The following is a 19,911-nucleotide window of genomic DNA, read 5'->3' as shown; positions in this document are numbered from 1 at the left end:
TACAGGGCAGTCTTAGATCTACTATAGCAAGATAACAAAACCCAAGGGTAGTCACTGAGTCTATGAACTTGCAAACAATTCTAGTGAGCTCTGGTATTGAAATTTAACTTTAAAAATGCTTTCCTTCATAGCAATGGATGATCATGTAAGATTCCCTTGCACCGTATTTCACAAAGGTTACATCTTCCAGTTTGTTTTTACAGTCCAGTGATACTGCTGGACATGCTTCCATGAAACAATGACAGGTACTCCACTTAGGAATACAAAGCTATCTTTGAATGTTTGCAGTTACTTACACAGAAAAAGCAAGAACTAGAAGACAAGACAAATGGAATTTTAAAGTAACTTCCCCGGATTGTCCTGAATGAGGACAGCGCATTATATTGATGAAATTATAATCTATAAAATAGAAATCATTAGGATCAACTTTGTATAAGGTTATCAGATTTTGGGGTACAACATTCACTTCTCTTCACTAAGGGTGTTTTTTTTGGGGGGTATTTTTATTATTTATTTAAAACTACTAGCAAGAATGTTATCATGAAATGAAAGCAAGTAGAATACTGCATTAGAAGAATAGTTTTAGAAATATTATTAAACATGTCTATCTGGAATCAATATTTTCTATGCCCATGCACCTTTCATGAGAGAATTGTTAAAATAACTGGCAACATATTTCTAGAGCATCATTCAATACTGAAATGGACAATAAATAATAAACAAACTGGGACCCAGGTGATATACAAATGTAATTTTGCTTGCTTATTTATTTAGTCTTTACTGGCTAATTTCTACAGTGATAACAGCATTTGAAATGCATAAAATGTATACTAAAATGGACTAGAAAATTCCAGGCAGTAAATTAAAGAGTGTCTCTGGTAAATATGTTTTTAAGGAAATCTTTACACTGTGGATAGTTATTAGCATAAGAACAGGAAAATTTTGCTTGAAAGAAGCCCCATTTTTAAAAATACTTAAATGTAATGTTATGCATTATTGCCAGATAAAATGTCTATAAACTTTGAATGAGTATGAGAAAAATACCTACACAACCAAGTCCATGATGCAGAGATCCAATCTACAGTAGAAAGACATATATACAAGTTCGTTAAACTTCAGAGAAACACAGTATTGTATCATAGCAAGTAAATACGTCACGGTCTTACTATGACTAAATGCCTATAAAGTAAAAACAAATATTTCTATCAATAAAGACTGTTGGCTATTTCCTATATTTTCCTTCACACAGTGAAAAAGTATCTCAACAGAAAAATCCTTGATCCTAGGACTCCATCAGGGCATTGTTTTTCTTAATCCCACTTGATTTACAAGGTTCAGGATTAATTTTAGGATTTGGGTTGCCACACGCTTTAATAAAGACGAACCACACATACACAAAAAAAATTCTCGACAGAAGCCTATATATAAGCTAAATCCCCAATCAGTTGTGGAAAGTAAGTTTCACATATGAAAGCATAAGTGACTGTGAAAACTGGACTTCAGAATAGTTATTTCCCTTCTCCTCAAAAACACGTAAAAGTTTTTATTAATTGAGGAAATTTTGCTTTCTCTCTCTTCTGCTTCTTCCAGGAGACCTCCTCAGTATTTCCTGACTAGGGAACAGAGGCAAATCAGATTTTATTTTGTTGGTTCCTCTTTCTTCCCCTTTTATTTAGGGCTTTTCTGAGAAGAGATTACAATTCAAAGCTCTTTAAAAGTAATAGAGAGAATCTTGAGATCCATGTTCTTTTTCTTTAAAACCAAAATTAAACAAATAAAAACAAACAAAAAACCTAGTCCCTACTTCAGTAGAATTCCCCAGTATTACTAAAAAATATCATGTAGGACTAAGAACAGACAAGTCCTCTGTTTCTTTGGTTTTGTTCTGGGCTGTCTTTGTGGCTTCTACCATGAAGATTTTCAGATGACTCTAGGACTTGAATTCGTGAAGGCTGAGTATCCATTTTCCCTTTCAACATTAGATATCATCATAAAATATTGTCTTAAAATCTCTGTGTTCGCTTAGCTCCTAAAACAGAGTGAAAAACACCATGATCTTCTTTTTCTCTCTTCTCCTCTAACAGATGCTTTGAAGATTAATTTATATAGCAAAATATTTCTGGATTTTTCCCACAACAAAGCAAGAGGTATCTATGGATACTCAAAACCAGCATTACAATTCCTAGGACCTGTTTTCCAGTTCTCAAACAAAATGTCACAATGTCCTCTTACAAATACCAGTTCACTGAGCTAGCTGCAAAGCTCAGAAAGACACAGGTATTAACAGAAGTTCTCTACTACTACTTCTAAATTCTGGAGTCATAATTGATGGCATAGATGTTGAAATACGATTCTCTACAACATTACTTTACAACACACTTTAATTCTCTTGACATATAAACATAAGAACTGACTAAAATGCAGGCATCTCCAAGTGTAATTTCAAAATTATAAAGCTTCACAGAGAGAAAACGATGGGAAAAATTATCTTAAAATGAGTTTAAGGCTCAGAACATCATCACTCATGAATACCAGACTGCAACAGATTCATCTGCACTGTGAATGCCCCAAGATTAAAAACAACCTTATAACAAATTATTATCTTGACGATTTTAATCTTTTGCCATTTAACAACCAATCTATAAATCTAAGCCACACAATTATGTATTGTCCTACATCTCCTTTTTATGTAGTAATTGACATTCAGAGCAATGAAAACTTACCGGTTTCTTTCCTACTATGAGTTTTTCAACCTTCTGGACTTGGGATACGTGATCCTCATTTGTCTTCAGTTCCCGCTTGCGGATTCGCTCATAAATCCCAATCAGCATTTCTCGTGGGATATCTTCACCATCATCCACACCTGCAGAACCCAAGAGTTTTTATTGTCAGACTGTTTTGTTTCATAGCTGTCACTAGTTTGTCAGCTGACATCTCCCATGATGTTCTTGGGCCCACCTTACCAAGTAGCAGAAGTTATATTACTCAGTACTGAAGCACTGACTTTTGCCCAAATGCTTGCTATGCCCATACAACAAGATATTGATGGAAATTACACCATTTTTTTCTTTTTGTTTTAAAACCCTAATCTAAAGCTAATACATAAAAAGACTGATTTCAAATATAAATTCTTTCTTTTAAGTTTCCTCCATTTTGGTGTCAAAGCTCAAATGAGTTGAATAAGCCTTTAGACATTAAAATCTCCCTCTACCCCAGAACAGAAGAGCACTGGGAGAAAACTGCACAACTGTCCTATTTTTCCTCTGCTCCCATATTACTCAACACTCTGCTCATAGAAACATTTCTACAAGACAACCTTTATGAATATCCAGCAAAATGAAATTAACAAGCATTTCCTGTATGATTTCAAAACCAATTAATTTACTCTGGAAAAACAGATCAACAAAATAGCCTATTTACAATGTTACTGTTTAGCACTGTATGAGGATCATCAGCACACAAGCATTCTAACAAATGCCCCAGAGTTGAAAGCTTGATCATGAATTTTTAACAGCAGCAGAAGGAGCCCAATTTCAGTAAGTGTCTTAAAACTAGATTTTCTGGGACAGGGAGATGCATATTTATGTTTCAGATGCATTTTAAAGCAACAGCCTCTTATCTCCCATTCAGAAGCCAAAATACAATATTTTGTCATCCAGTGGAATGACTGCTCAAATAAAAAAATCACTGTGATAAAATATGGTTTCTTTGCAACTAGAAGCAAGCAAAACAGCTTCTGTTCTGTTCCACACTTGCAAATGTTCCACAGACCGCTCTTTGAGATCCAGGCATTTAAAGTTAAAGGCAAGGCAGTGTGTTACAAAAATGCCTACATGAAGGAATTGCTGGCATTCAGACTGGAGTTCAGAGAGAATGTTCCGTACTTAATGCAACAAATATGACTGCAGTATTGCCCTAAGAGATGAACATCAGGCCCTTTTTAAATCTTAGCGGAGTTTATGTTAAAATCTCAATGCTAACTTAAATTTTGCTAAGCTGATACACCTGCTAAGAATAGGTCATTAGTTGCCTTATATAAATCTAAGGGAATAAAATCAACACCAGCCTTTCATTTTCAAGATCTGAAATTCCAGAACTCCACAGGTACTTTGATTTCAGTAGCATTAAAATGACACTAAGCGTGTAACTGCACTCATGAACACCAACTGCCATGCACCTGAGATGCACCAGTATATTTTTTGATACGAAGCAACTTGTTTCTGTCTTTCTGTCATTCAGCCCACTTTCAGGCATGACTGAGAAAATGTCTGTTAAACAATACATCAGTGCTTGCTGGTGCCTGCAATGGTAAGCCTGTTTTGATACCATGCTGCTACATCCATTGTTGACAAGAGCAGAGAGACTGTGCACTAAGCTGTGCTTGTCCTGTGCTTAAAAGCAGGGGGAGAGGATTGCAATGACTGAGCAGGCAATTTTCCTGGCCTTTGCACAAACACTTAGTAATGGAACTATAATAAAAGCTTCTTTTTCCCTATGGACACAAACTATCTTAAAAGAAAAAAGGTATGGGGGACTTCAGCTTTGTTTTATTTCTCCAACATCTGAGTGCTTTTCTGTGATAAAGAAAATGCTGTCTGATCCATTCTTCCTTGAATGCCCAGGAACAGCAGGAGGTATCATATCCTCATGTATAATCTTCCTCAGCTGTACAGGGACAACTTCCCCTTAGACAAAGCTGAGCACTGTCTGAGCTGATACTGCATAAAAATCTGTTCTTTTTCACCAGAAAGAACCAGGGCAGAAAGATCTGAGATACAAACATGGAATTAAAAATGTTCAGCAATCTAATTATAGGCTTAGATGTGCAATAGGCTGTCAAATAGTTTCTTTATCATAAAACACACCAGTGAAGACACTGAATAAATGTATATACTATCTACGGCGTACCTTTCAGGATGGTTTTGGAGTTGTGATTCAGAACAGAGATCTGATATCCCTTATTAGGACATTGGCTGCTATGGAGAAATAGCAAACTACAAACTGTGGAGACAGTATCTCTATGAGAAATCACTAGTAAACTTATGCTGCAGTGTAGTGGTGTAGTTCACTAGCTAGAAATCACATTCCTCCTCTCAGGTAAAGTCTGCAATATAGTGACACCATATGAAGATTTATATATATGTAAATAATGTACACACACATTCTTTGCAGACTGTCTTTCTTGCAAAAGAATTCATTCACTTTCATTCTCGTGCCCAGAAGTTGCAGTCTTTATGAGTTGTCCTTTGACTTTGTGAAGGGTCTAAGTGTGGCAAATTTCAACTGTATCTAAAAATTTGAGGCAGATGGTAACGGTCACTTTTCAGCTACATTGAAAGAACTGGGAATAGAAGGGCCTGACAAGACATCTACTCAAGAAAGACAAGATAAAAATGACAAAATACTATACGTTTAGTTTTGTTTTCAGTATTCCAAAAATACAGTAAAAATGACGGTGGTTTTAAAAGCCAGGTGAAATCAGAATCAAGTCTCCTGCATTTTGCCTTTTTTTTATTTTTTTCTCCCCAAGGAAATATGTTGTTCTTCCAATGACAGTTACAGGAAGAAACTTTAATGATGACTGTGGTTAGTTTGCTTACCCCTTAAATTCTTGACAAAGTCTTCTAGCTTCATTTTGCGTTCTGGTTTCACATTTGGACTGTACATATCTGTGTTCAACAGTATAATGGCAAAAGCTAGAATGAAGATGGTATCAGGATTTCTAAACTGTCTCACAACACCTGGGTTGCAGATGCAGTACCGTTGGCTGTAAAAAAGCAAAGAGGGGAAAGCTGTCAGAGCTATTCATTACTATTCTAATTTCACCAAATAAACCAAGTACTACGTTCCAGAGACTGAGCAAGCTATTATTTGATTATCCATAGTTATATTTAGTTTTCCATCCACACATTTTCATAAGGCAATTCTAGAATATGGAAGGCTTTTGTTTTCTACTACCTTTGTAGCTTCACTTTTTAGTGCAGACCCTGAGTGACAATAACTTCAATATTCTTTTTTTTCTTTCAGTAACACCCATTGACACCAGATAAGAACATGGCATTGATTTTAGCTTACTGTCACATGCTGATTTACATCTCCTGCCCTGGATAATGTATGCTTGGTCGGTATTAATAAACTAATGCTTTTTATTCCACTATTGCTGAAATGATTAATGAAAGGTTAAAAGCATGTATACTCTGAAAGGTAAATGGTCATAATTTCACTCATATAAACTATCATATGCAAATACATTGCTACACATTCAAAAAATTTCTGAAATTTCTTTTCAGCTGATACAAGAAAGACCTTTCAGTTGAGAAGCCTTCCACATCAATGCAAATAACATCCATGAATAGCACCAGCAAAAAAACCCTACATTCCATGTTTAATGAAAACACCACAAACGCCATGCTGTATTTGAGACTGGATGTAGCTCACAAGGACAGTGCAAATAAGAAAGAAAATAACCTAGATATACTCAGCTTCCCCAGTTCTCCAATTTGACAGCTAGACAATAGCAGGTTTCTGGTGACTGAATCATTTATTTCAGCATCATACCTAAAAGCTTCAATGAGCCGTTCTACTTTCTGGGCTTCTCCTTGAACACGGATATGAGCCTGAAATTTCCTGAGCGCTTCATCCAGTTCCATTGTTGAGAAGTCCATCTCATCCACAACACAGCTAGGATAAAAACATATTGCCATTGGGTCTTTCCATTTCTAACAGCGCATTACCGAAAGTAAAATTTTGAGACCAAAAAAACCTTTCAATTTTCCACCAGTTGTAGAGATTCATGGAGATTTTTGAAACCTGCAGCAGCAACTGCAATAATTGTAGGTGAACAAGAACAGATCAGTGAGAATGTGTACATGTAAGCAGAAAATAAAAATAAATTATTTATTTTTTTAACAGCAGAGCTACTGCAATGACAAATGTCTGGCCAATTTAAGTCACATGCCATTGCCAGGAATAATTATTGGGCCTATGTTTTCAGGCTAATCAACTAATACTAGTCAATGCCTACAATACTAATAAAAAAGGAATTTATACCACTTGAAATACCAAATTTCAAGCAGCCTGCAGCAAGCACAATAATATGTACCAAACAGTGATGTCCAGGAATGTTCTTAAATACTGAGAAAAAAAATTAATCTTGTCTTGATATGCTTTTACTGTTACTGCAATTCTCATCTCCCCATCATTTACCATGTCTTTCAGTTAATATTTATATAGGAATAATTACTTTCTTGCTCTGAAAATACAGTGCTGACAAAAAATAAAAAGGAACAAGTTTAATATAATTAACAATGTGAACAATGTCATTCAAACACTGTTTAAAGACTACTTTAAAATCAGAAGCTTATAAGTTTCATTTGTTTAAACTTTGCTTTTAGTTTATGAATAACCAGACATGAATCACTGGAAGTAACAACACTGTAATGCAGAAACCACAGAAAGAAAGCACAATCCAGTTTTAAAAGCCTTTTCTTATATGTATAGCTTACAATGATAAATTAGAGTAGCTCATATTTTTGCTAGTAATGTTCTAGCTACCATAGATTAATACTAAAGCAATTTATTCACTTCACCTTGTATATTTTTCTTTTTATGCAGAAGTGAAAGGAAACAAACAGCCTTGGTATTTCTCACGCCCTTTACAACCCACACCTAAAAACCTATTATCAATTCTGCAATAATGTTCACTGTCTTCCCACCTATTATAAGTTCTGTAACACTTTCAAAAGGTCTTTTTTCCTTTAAAGATGTATAGCACATGTGCAGACAAGCTGGAGTCAAACTGTAGTAATTAAAGCAATTAAGGACCTCCAGAAACATGCTGGCCAACAGCATAACAAGGAGGGGGGCGATCTTCTTTATATGAACTACAGAGACAGTAGATACACCACCATGGTCAGTGTACTTAGCTGGAACCAGTACTGTTCTGCAAGTATTTTAAAATAGTAAACAAAACCTCTCTAGTGGCTATGTAATGACAAAAAAAAAAAAATAAATTATTTTGGTTAGGTCTACAGCAAATGAAATCACGAAAGTACTAATATCAGGAACACGTGTTAATATTTTGTTAACAATGGTTAACAAAATGATAACCCTTGATAAATGATATCATAATAATATAATAATAATGATAAAGAGAACATGATTATAGACTCTAGACACTGCAGGAGATCTGGGCTACATATGTACTGTGGGTGAATAAGCCTGTGCTGAAGACACATCTTTACTCTTAGAGCTCCATCTTGCAGACATGCGAAAGCAAGAAGCAGCCTGGCAAATAATTGAACCCTCTTCCTGGGATCTATCTCCTGCTTCCTACCTCTTTACAAAATTTAGGCAAGGGGGGAACACACCATTTGGTGGGGCAAGACACCTACAAGTGCCTTGAATCTCTACTGTACTGTTTCCCTGCACTCTTACATATAACTGTGCAGTGGAATGAACTGGAATAACGAAGTGAGCAGAGCAACAGAATATCACATTTTCCCTTTGCTCTTAGCAGCATTCTTTATGAAGATTTTATTTTATTTTTCCTTGAAGATTTTATTTTACTCTTCCTTTGAGTAAGCGACTATATTTTGTTTTCTAATGCATAGTCAAGACACAGTAAAAGGCCAGATCCTCAGCTACATGTCTACTGCATCAGGTACTCCTCGGTCAGGCAGGGAAAGCTGAGGCTCACTGCAGAACAGCAGTGGCTCCAGAAGCATGTCTGATATGCTCCACTTATTGGCCAGGGCAACATTAAGTCACTGTGCCAGCCCCCTGCCTCTTCCACTGCTTTCTGCTCGGCGTGGTACTATAGAAGAAGGCAGCCTTGAATAAGAGAGAGGAACAAACCAGAAGATCTCTAAAAAGCATCTATGGCATATGGATACATGCCATTAAGCATATTAATACAGTGATCAAGCCTGCATTTGAAATAGATAAGTTCTGACAGTGTACTAATAAGATCAGGATGACTGTATGGAATGCAACCAACATGTTTACAGTATGAAGCCACTGAAAGCAGTCTGTAACAAAAATGCAAAGAAAATATAAGGTGTTTGCACACTTCGTACCATGATACCATAACCTTAACAATTCTGAGAGGTATCAATAGTATCAAGAAACATTCCGTCCTCAGGAAGGGCCGTGTCCATAGATTAATGCAAATTGCAGCACAGCTTTTATTATACTCTGGTAAAAATTGTGCTCAGAATTTCTCCTAGTCTTCCTTAATGTGCACAATGTTGTGGGGTTGGTTTTTCTCTTTTTTTTTTCTTTCATTCTCAGCAGTCCTGTTAAACACCTAACTAAATTTCTTATACAATACCTTGAACAAAACTGGACTGTGATGTATTCATGTTTACAGGTCAGTGTATCATACATTAAAAATCCCCCAAAGAACAGATGTTTTAAATGAACAGCCTCTTCAAATGAGGCGATTTCTATTTTGGTCTACTTTGTAATATAAGGGCTAGAAATTTATGACCAATCTGCTAAATGTCTAGTTTTCTGCTTCTATTTTTTTAAATCGTTTTTATCTAAACTTTTGAAAAAGACCAGTTTGCATAGATCTTGTCTATACATGGTGAAATCCCTGTTTAGCTAACATCTGAGCCATTTAGTTGTAAAAATTATTTTCATATTCTCTTACTAATGAAGCCTTATGTTGCATATAAAACAATTTTGTTTCATTCAGTAAATTATTAGAGAGCCTGACTAAGGAAAAGACTTTGAAATAACGTACTCTAACACCAGTGAAATTAAAGCATAAATTTGGAGTAAATGTACATGACTACAGAGAATATAAATCTTTCTGGATCAATAAAAGAAACAATAGCTCAGCTGGAAAGCAGAGAAATAAATATTCACTTATATTCATGCTTTTGTTTTCAATCCTTAGAGTCTAATTTCACCCTCCTTCAGAACAATATCCAAAGAGATGGGCCAAACATTCAGTGCAAAACTACCTCTAGCACGATGAAACATCTTGAAGACTGAAAAATGCTTATCTCCTCCCCACAAAAAATACTTACTCTAATACGTCTCGGTTGAACTGTTTTTGTCGATTGCCCAAAAATTCTCCAATCATCTGTCTGCTGAGACCTTTTCTTTGCAGGAGAAAGTGGGCAACACCAACTGGAGTGTCGGGCACAAAACCTCGCTCAATTAGGTACTGGACTCCTTTCTCAGGTTTTCTGAAGAGAAATGAGAATGCAAAACATTATTATTTTTTTAATTCTCCACTGGAGCATCTGACAAACTTTACAACAATTTTGCCATCACTTTTGACTAGCATATTATGAGTATGGTCTAATACAGTTTCAGGATAAATGTAACTATGCCATAGAACATATTGTTCACTGTTAATAGCTTACTAGCTTTGGAACAGATCTTTGCATGCACTGTTACACATTTCCCTGCTTCATACTCTTTTTCCAAAGAGAAGCTTTATATGTTAACAGCTTCAGGCATGAAAGTCAAAATTCGTCAATGCAAAAGATAAGCCCAACAGAAAAAAGAAAACCAAACTAAATGAAAAAAAAAAAAAAAGAACCCCGGCACCCTCAACCCTCTGCTCTCAAAAGTTTAGCTAATCAAACACAAACATCTGAAGAGGTATAACTTGCAAGCTAAGAATACCAAAATCAGAATATCAGCCAGCAGGACCAGGCAGATGATCATCCCCTGTGCTCTGCTCTGGTGAGGCCGCACCTCGAGTGCTGTGTTCAGTTTTGGGCCCCTCACTACAAGAAGGACATCGAGGCCCTGGAGCATGTCCAGAGAAGGGCTACGAAGCTGGTGAAGGGCCTGGGACACAAGTCCTGTGAGAAGCGGCTGAGGGCACTGAGGTTGTTTAGTCTGGAGAAGAGGAGGCTCAGGGAGACCTTACTGCTCTCTACAACTGCCTAAAAGGAAGATGTGGGGAGCTGGGGGTCGGCCTCTTCCCACAGGTAACTAGCGATAGGACCAGAGGGAATGGCCTCAAGTTGCGCCAGGGGAGGCTCAGGTTGGAAATTCGGAGACATTTCTTCTCAGAAAGAGCAGTCAGGCATTGGGATGGGTTGCCCAGGGAGGTGGTGGAGTCACCGTCCCTGGGGGTGTTTAAGGAGAGGTTGGACATGGTGCTTAGGGACACGGTTTAGTGGGTGACATTGATAGGGTGATGGTTGGACCGGACGATCTTGGAGGTCTTTTCCAACCCTAATGATTCTGTGATTCTAAATTATCTCCTTCGCACTCAGAAAGTGCTCTTTTTCTTGTAAGTAGTGTTAATGCTACATTCATATAATTCTGAATTGTTTTCAGAATTCTTAATCTTTCTGAATTTAAATTCACAGCATCGAACAAAACCAGGACTAATTTTCTCCATCCCCCTTGAAAGCAAACTATATTTGCCTGCAAGTCAGAATGATACAAGCCCAGGAGACTTCCTCTCCAGCAACTGTCAAGTCAGAAAACAAAGAACACGACCACAAAGCACAGCTTGATCCAAAGATAACCTTTACTTTAGATGTAGAAAATGCTGTATCATTACTTCTGACACTAAACCACAACTTAAATTCTTACCCCTTCCCTCTGATAAGCCTGAACATTTAAAATCATCACAGAAGTTACACATGACTTAGTTGGCATCAGTTTCTATGCAGCTGTATCATTTTACACAAGTTGGGGTCTGCTATTTCACACACGAAGCTCTGCTTCTGGCTCAGCAATATGAAATCGCTTTGTTTAAATGCACTTCCAACCAGGCTAGACAAGAAGAGGAGACTGAGGGGAGACCTCATAACAGTCTACAACTTCCTCACGAGGGTGGTCCTCTGAGGAGCCAGGAGTTGGACTCGATGCTCCTTGTGGGTCCCTTCCAGCTCGGATATTCTGTGATTCTATGATTCGAAGTCACCAAAGCAGACTTTAAATCCTTTTAGCTACTGGAAGCCAAAAGCTCTTTGCCCATTGATTCTTCCTGCACGCCGAAGTGAAGCATCAAGAAGTTTTGCAGTCTAGGATCATTTGGAAGTGATCTAATTTGTTTTAAATGTTGTAACATAGCGGCAATACCTGTTAACTCTGAACGGTAATAACATGAAAATGAAAACTGTAGGAACGCAGACTACCCTTTCCCTATGTGATAAACCAAACTGTGCAGCAGTGGCAGGAACTGCAGGTTAACAAACTTGTAAGAGTTATTTACACAGTGGAGAAAGTAAACAAGTTAACTTTCTTTCTTTCTGATTCATGGCCTTATCCACTGAATTTTCCAGCTAGAGCTCAATAAAACGGCATCATATTATTTTGAAATCTGTCCACTAGAAAGCATTTACTTGTTCTGTTCTACAAAAAAACAACCGCAAACCTAGAGAATCTGACTGACAGCAAATGAAGAACTTGTTGCAAGTTGAATCCAGCCAACAGCCAAGCACGTAGATTAATCTAGCAGAGAAAAACTGCTAAAAATAAAGAACCCAACAATTAAAGGGTTTACGTGGATAATTTCTACTACATTTTGAGATGAGAACTGTAATTTTCTGTAATGTTACTTTGATCTGTTTTTGAAGGTTCGATATTTATCACTACAACAGGGGTAAAGGATTTCTTAGAGCAAGCACTAGCGCGATAATTGTTCTTACAGGCAGAGCCTGGGCCTTCAGATGGTCTTTTGGTACTTCACCCCAAGTAATGTCAGCCTACAATATAGTATATTCTAAAGGATGGCATGAAAGAAAAGTAGCCAGGGGAAGCTGGTGGTGGTCTGGAGTTGTCAGTGTCCCACTCACTGAGCAAGTCAGTCTACAAGTTTTCCAGTTTTCCCATTACGAAAATGAGTACTATTTGGCTCACAGAAGAATTCTGAAGGTTAAGGGTTATAATTTGAATTTGCACAAATAAAGCTCCAAGTAAATGAAGTTTCTCTGGCTAACTGTGGTATTGAATTTCAGAGGAAGAAAAAAAGTCTTCTCCATTGGGTACCTCCCCAGCTCCTGTTCAGCTCAGAAACACTGATTTTGTCTCCTGCTTTGGTAGTCTATTTTGCTGACAAAATTTTCTTCGTACTTTTGTTTTTGATTATCTGAAACCCTGAACTCATTTAAGACTGTTGACCAAGCAATTAAATTTAACAGGAATCAAATGTTAACAAACAGCTTATTGGAAAAACAACCTCCTGTTTTTAGTCACCTTGCAAGCTAGGGAGATTCAGGGGGATTTATTGCTGCTGCAGGCTGCCTCCTGCCCCCGGCCAGGACTGACATCGTTGCATGTGAGAGGAGAAGTATGTAATACAAGACTGGGACTCTGTGACAGCATTCGGAAATATTGAACTTCCAATCAAATTTTACTTAAAAGTGAAGTTACCAACAGGTTAAGAGAGAAGTATGTACAGGATGCTTTCCCTTTCTGTCTTTTAACATGGGTAAAAATTTTCCTCTTTGCAGATTCAGAGAAATTGAAGAACTAAATGGCTCCATGGAAATTTAAGTCATCCCTGACATTATAAATTTCAAATATTACTAAGTATGAAGGAATTGCCTAATAAACACAGCAGGAGGGCATGCAGGTTGGGTTGTTGGCTATACCCAAACTACCAGAAACGTTTGTTCCTTCTCAATGAAGGACTAAGTGTGCCAGGTAGCCAATGGGATTTCTAAGGGGGCAGGAGAAGACAACACAAGCAAATGAGGACTGTATTGCTGGCAAAACCAGATATTTTTAATTGGCCAAACTGTTTCACTAAACCCTAATTTTCCTAAAGTTCATGACTGGATGTGGAAGTGAGTGGGACGTGACAGGGTCATGGATTTGAGATGAGGTGGGACAACTGGCAGAAGCAAGGATAACTTATGCCAGTTGTCCCATCTCATGTCAAATCTACTCAGAACTGAGAGTAGATCCTTCTACAGTTACAGCTAAGAGCCTTCTGTGATTAGGAAAATTCCCAGTGATGGCTTGTTAATTACATCTACCAAGAGCAGGGAAGATAAGAGTCTATAAATAGCAAAAGTGGAAACTGCATAAGCTGTGTATTTATTTTCAGATTTGAATAAATTAACTAATAGCAAAATATACCCTCTAAAACTAGCATCTTACATCATTGAAGATATATGTATTTACAGAACTTTTCATCTTTACAGGATTGATACAATGCAGCCATGTCCAAAATAAAGCTAAAAATCTATCTCAAAAAATATATATCAACAGGAATTTACTGAAAGGAAGAAAAAAATAACTGAGAAAGATGTAGAAATATATATTTAAATTCAATTTTCAGATGCTGCATAAAGGTCTAAGGAATGTAGCAGAAACTGATTAACAGCAAGACTTTTTGGATGATTTAAAGCAACATTTAGGGAACAAATGTAAATGGAGAAAGTAATGCAAGCTTCAAAATAACTAACCAAAACTGTACATTTTAACAAGTATGCTTTTAGAGAGTACTGATCATATCCAAAAAAAATGTTATCTTTGTGTGTTTCTGAAGACACATTAGATTTCTCCATCCTTTACTGTAAATTGACATTTCTTAAAAGGAAGAACATTTCAGGAATGAAGACTGCAGCAAAGTTTAACACAAAGACAACACTAAGGTAAGAGAAAAAAAAGACAAAAACAAGAAACAAACAAACAACAAAAAAAAAAGTCCCCCACCAAACCAAGACAACAGAAAATCCCTGCAAATCACTGCTGTTTCTTTTGCCCCCTAAATTCATTCGAACAGGTGTATTTAGAAAATTTAAAAGGCATTATAGTTACTAGAAGGAGATGGCTTGTTTACTCAGCAAGTTCGACATGCAGTACTGAAAGCATAAATTCAGGGGAAGTTCATACAGCTTGCTGACATTTGTATAAATCTCATTAGATCAGCAGTTTGCTGGCAGAGCATTTACAGTTTCTGAAGCTGAGCAGTTGTTGCATTTTTTCTCCCCTTTAACAGGTATGCAAATTGAACCTAGAAAAATCAAAAAAAGTTCGGTATGTTTAGGGGCTTTGCTGATGTAACTGACGCACAAAGCTCTTTTTAAAAAATGGACTCTTGTCATACAGGGTAGAAGAGGAGAAAAGATCAGACAGGGTTATAGTACCGGTGGGTACACTGAAGAGAGAAATGTCACTTATCCAAGTTATAATTGTACAAGAGGGGAAAAGTAAGTTTCTTTTCATTAGAGTAAAAACCACACATATATAAGTAGCACAGTATTTTTATAAAAACACTGCACTCCTAATATTTTTAGTGACATGAGCAAATTTGTAAGGAGAGAAGTGAGCAAGACACCTGTAATTCTGCATGTGTCATTACTTGTCTCAAGTCACTTTTATGTGGCCTGAGGAACCACTGACAGACCATGTTAGGATATGTGTTGTTATAATGATTTATACCATGTGAGAATTTGCCCCAAATATGACTAATCTGCAAAGAAAATCACCAAACAGCTGTTGCAGAACATTTGGATTGCCAATGATAAAACCCAGCCCTACAGCTCCACAAATTACTAAATATGGACTGTCAAAATCATGTCATCCCAGTCACTGGTTTGACATTTCCTCTGCTTGAAGTCTGTTTTCAGAGACACTCAAGACATGCCAGAGTTTGAGGAATGCTAGTGTACAGCAGGTCATGAAAAGACGTAAGGAAACCAGGAAAGCCACAGCCAGAACCAGCTCCTCTTGTTGGGGTGGGAAGGGTACCAACGTTGGATGACTGACTTTCCGAGTCAGACAGTGGTGCTCACACAACCCAGCGGGTAGCGCAGGAGCAGGGACAGCCACGCAAATTGCTGTTTAAGCCACAAAAAGAAAGAGTCAGAAATACACCAGTGCATGCTGCTGCTGCTTGTTGGACATAAAGCAACACCAGATTTCAAAAAGTTAGTGGTACTTGGCAAGTGGGGCTTTGTATTATCCAGACACTCCAAATGTTATCTTTCAAATGGTAGGAAATACTATTTCTGCAAAAACACGGCAATGAATTTGAAAAGGGAATTTGACAGAGGAAAACTTTGAGCCAGACATTAGATGGTAAGGAAGAGATCAGCACGCATTTAGCATTTACTGTTATCTACCAGATGTACTGGTACAGCCATACTTACTGCAAAACCAACAGCGCGAACTTGAGGGCTGTGCTTTGGTGAGCCCTTCAGTGGCAGTGCCAGCGTTTGCTTCATCTCTTCTCTCATTCCCCTTGCTAGCTTAAGACTTCTTGACAAACTGAACTAGGAGACAAAGTTTTCTTCTTGTGTGTGCGTGTTTTTTTTTTTTTTTTTTTTTAATCCAGACAAGCTCCCCACCTCGCTGCACAATCACTTGTATTAAAAAAGCCCAAAGGCACATCGATTCATTGTAGTTTCTCCTCGGCACTTATGCGCACACACTATCCGGAAAGAAGTATAAGCTGAGAGAATCTCGCAAACAAGCACTACAAATGTTTCTTAGAGGCTGTCATCGCTGCTAACAGAAACAGATCACAAACATGCTGCTGCCAAAGAAATCTTTTCATGCTGGGGGTGGAGGATTTAATGCAGCTCTGATGCCAGCCCTTGGTTTAAATAAATAAATAAATAAACAAAATCTTCCTTGCCTTTGATACCGAAGATCCCATTTTGGAAATATTTACAGTTCTCACAAAACTAAGCATTAGCTTAACACTAAATTCCAGGGATGACTCTCTTAATAGCAAGAGCCTAAGACTTTTCTTGGTTACACTGAAGAAGTCGATTCCTTTTTAAATAGCTCTAGTGGTAACAACAAGCTGATTGAACGTTCTCCTTAGTTTGGCAGGCAGCTACATTTTCTTCCTATGGCTGTACTTCTTTCTTCGTGTTTGTTCAATATCCTACTGCTGCCACAGTGAGCTAGGAGAATCACTATGCCTATTTTAAACCTTCTGGGAAAGAAAACAATATACTTAAAATACAACCAAAATTAGTGCCAAAACAACTTGTCAGAGTTCACTCAACTATGCAGCAAGGAAAGAAAGGGACTGAAAAGAAGAAAATCAGAGAAACTGACTGTATCTTCCTTATGTTACACAGCTGTCCAATGAAGAGAAAGAAGGATAAGCTGTAAATTGAGTCTTCTGGTAACTACAAGAAAGAATCTCTGGGTCAGGACAGTAAATAAAGAAACTTCACATTCCTCACAGCTTCTCTTTATTCCATGGAACCAGAGAGGCAGTTATTCACACTACTTGGACAGGAGCCCTACAGGTTCTCCTCCAGCGGAGGCTTCTCCCCACTGAATTATGAAATTAATCTTCTCAGTCACTTTGCCTGTTTCATTGAAGACCAAATCCAAAACACTTCCACCAGAAATGTGAAGGCTTACTTTCAATTACACCGAATTACCTGGAGTAATGTCCTTTCAGTGAAAGTTAATTTATACTCCTGACACTAACAAAAGAATTTTCTAGGAAGTGATCTCAATGACCGGTTTTATTTCATGTGGGAGCAAAAGAAAGACAGGAAATTCTGTAGACATCTGTTTTCACATAATGAATAACTTATCTAAACAATACTACCGTTACCTTCCATCTGATCAGTTTCTTTACATGCCCATTGCCTAGCAAAGTGCTAGGAAACTATACATTACACATTATCACTCTTACTGAATGTTTAGGCTTGCCTTAAAAGTAACATCTGAATCAAAGTTGATTAGAAAACTGCATCAAGTACAGGGTGTCTGAGAGTCAGCTAAAGGATCTGAGCAGAGTAAGGCTGAGTCATTCTAATAAAGAGGAAAGGGTAAAGTATAAAACTATTACAGAAGTAGGGTTTTTCTGTACGAGAAGCATCAGCCTTGGGGAGCAAAGCAGTTAGCAGAGTTAAGAGAGCCATAAGCTTAAGAACCATAAGCACTTCCAGTGCAGTAGCTGGACATGTCCTGGCTGGTAAAAACAGCCCTGAGTCATCATGTTATAGCAGATTCTGCAGCACCTCATTGTTGCCTCTCTTGGCAGTGGGCAGCCTGCATGGTGTTTTTCTTTTTTTTCCTTTCTTCTCTCTCCCCACAAGAAAGAGAACGTTAAAGAATTTTTTTCACCTTCTCTGACCCCACTGCATCTCTGCATTTCTCAAAGAGCAGGGAAAAGAGCTTGGAGCAGCCAGCAGAACAAAACACACTCCACTTTCAGACAAGACACATGAAAAACCTGCTGGTTCTCTCAGAACTATCTACCAGGATTAAGTATTGCTTTTGTGTTTATGCAACTGTGAAATGAGGCATTAAGATATGAGACATGAAGATGACTACCTCCTTAAAACTGAGGAGCAGTCCCGGTCTTAACATTTTCTAGTGTCCCTGCCCTAAGTTCTCTTTCCACACCCTCACTCCGTTTACACATAACAGAACTACTTCAGCTTCGATTTTTGCAATTCTGCTGATTGTAGATGTGAAACATTAAGTCACACTTACTTTAAAAGGGGTACCTTTTAAATTGGCAATGCAGAAATACAGTTCAAAGATTTTCAGATTCTTCATTTACAGATCCACCAAACACCAAATCAGTAGACAGTTGTGAATTATCAAAAGGGAGCTAAGAGCTGGTGCCCCCTTCTCTTTTCCTTAACTCTTTTTCTGAAGGTTCCTATATGTGGCCTCCCCAGCTCACTATTCCAACTGTATGCCTGCGAAAGCAGCTGGCCACATTTTTCATTCTCAAAATCTGGTCACTTGTGATTTGGGCAGGCAAGAATGAATTAAAATTCTGGCATCCAGAGTCACATCAGAGCAGAGCTGGGAGCTGCTACTCAGTCAAACTCCCCCACGCACAGGGTCATTTTCTAATGCACGACCACATCCTGAGCACCCACCCAGGCATTGTTGGAGCAAACTGGTTACCGATTCCTGGCACGCAGCAGCAGCAGCGAGATGTGTGCCCAGAATATTTAAGGGCAGGCGGAGCTGGTGGCAGAGGATGAGGTAATGGCTCTTTCGCTGTTCCAGGGACATTCGCACACAGTTACCGCTGCTCATAGTGCAGCCTTTCAAAAGCTAGATTTGTTTTCAACATTTGGTAAAGTTTATCCTCCCTTTTAATGGCAATAAAGGGAATCCTTATGCCCATATTTGAAACCAGTGCTCAGGCCACTATTGGTTGAATTCTTCCAGTTATACGTTTCAGCTGTTCTTTATGGGCAGGACAATGTATGCTAATCAAAGAACCCATCGTGGAAAAAAGGAGGGGAAAAAATGGGTCCTCGGGGAGAAAAGACAAAACACGCACAGAAAAAAACAAAACACGCATGGCTTTTTTTTTTTCTTCGGGTGTTCTCACTTAGGGCTAAATGTTTTTAGAAATAATGAAAGTCATACTAAGAACATTCTTCTCTTCTTACTAACTCCTCAGCATGTTGGAGGACAAGCTACATGGAGTGCTTTGATTTTAATTTTTGTTGGAACTGTCTGTGGATGAATAATCTGCAGTCCAGATGTTGCAACAACAGTAAAGTCCCGTTCAGCATACACACGAGGATGGCAAATGGCTCCGCTGCAAAATCCTTAAAAAGCCTCCTGCTTCCCCTTTCCTACTCCTACCGAATCTCTCAAAACAATCACAGAAAAATAAATTTGCAAAGATATTACATCACAGTTGACAAAAGAAAAGAATCAGTTCAAAGGTAAAGAAACCCAACTCAGTTTGATTTGCACCTTCTTCCTCCTACTCAATCTGCACTTACAAAGCCTAAGATCATTAGAAAAGCTTCCAGTAAGCTTTCAACTTAACATTCTAAGGGGTACAGTCTAAAAATACATGTTTTCAAACCAGACATTAGAATGCTGAAAGGATGCCACAAGACCTAAAAAATACAAAGTGTGTTCAGCATCTTAAGTGAAATTCATTAGGCATGTGATCCATGTAAATGCAGAAACAAAAAATTAATAGACAAATATTTAAACTAATGGCTAATTGTAAAACTT

General features: G+C 37.8%; 1 protein-coding gene across 22 annotated transcripts in view; it reads right to left on the bottom strand.

Annotated features, from left to right (window-relative positions):
- Window positions 1-19,911, bottom strand: part of IQSEC1 (IQ motif and Sec7 domain ArfGEF 1) — a 349,048-nt gene that overhangs the window by 22,785 nt on the left and 306,352 nt on the right. For all 22 annotated transcript variants that reach the window (XM_083796384.1, XM_083796377.1, XM_083796386.1 and 19 more), the window contains 5 exons: window positions 10,038-10,199; window positions 6,559-6,681; window positions 5,601-5,767; window positions 2,724-2,863; window positions 1,049-1,078 (listed from right to left, as the gene is read on the bottom strand). In XM_083796384.1, coding sequence (XP_083652510.1) covers window positions 1,049-1,078; window positions 2,724-2,863; window positions 5,601-5,767; window positions 6,559-6,681; window positions 10,038-10,199 — 622 coding nt within the window. The remainder of the gene's footprint in view (window positions 1-1,048; window positions 1,079-2,723; window positions 2,864-5,600; window positions 5,768-6,558; window positions 6,682-10,037; window positions 10,200-19,911) is intronic.

Source organism: Anser anser (genome assembly GCF_964211835.1).
Source record: "Anser anser genome assembly, chromosome: 12".
Lineage (NCBI taxonomy): Eukaryota > Metazoa > Chordata > Aves > Anseriformes > Anatidae > Anser > Anser anser.
Note: the sequence above shows the minus strand (reverse complement) of the source record. Positions and strands in the feature narration are given on the sequence as shown.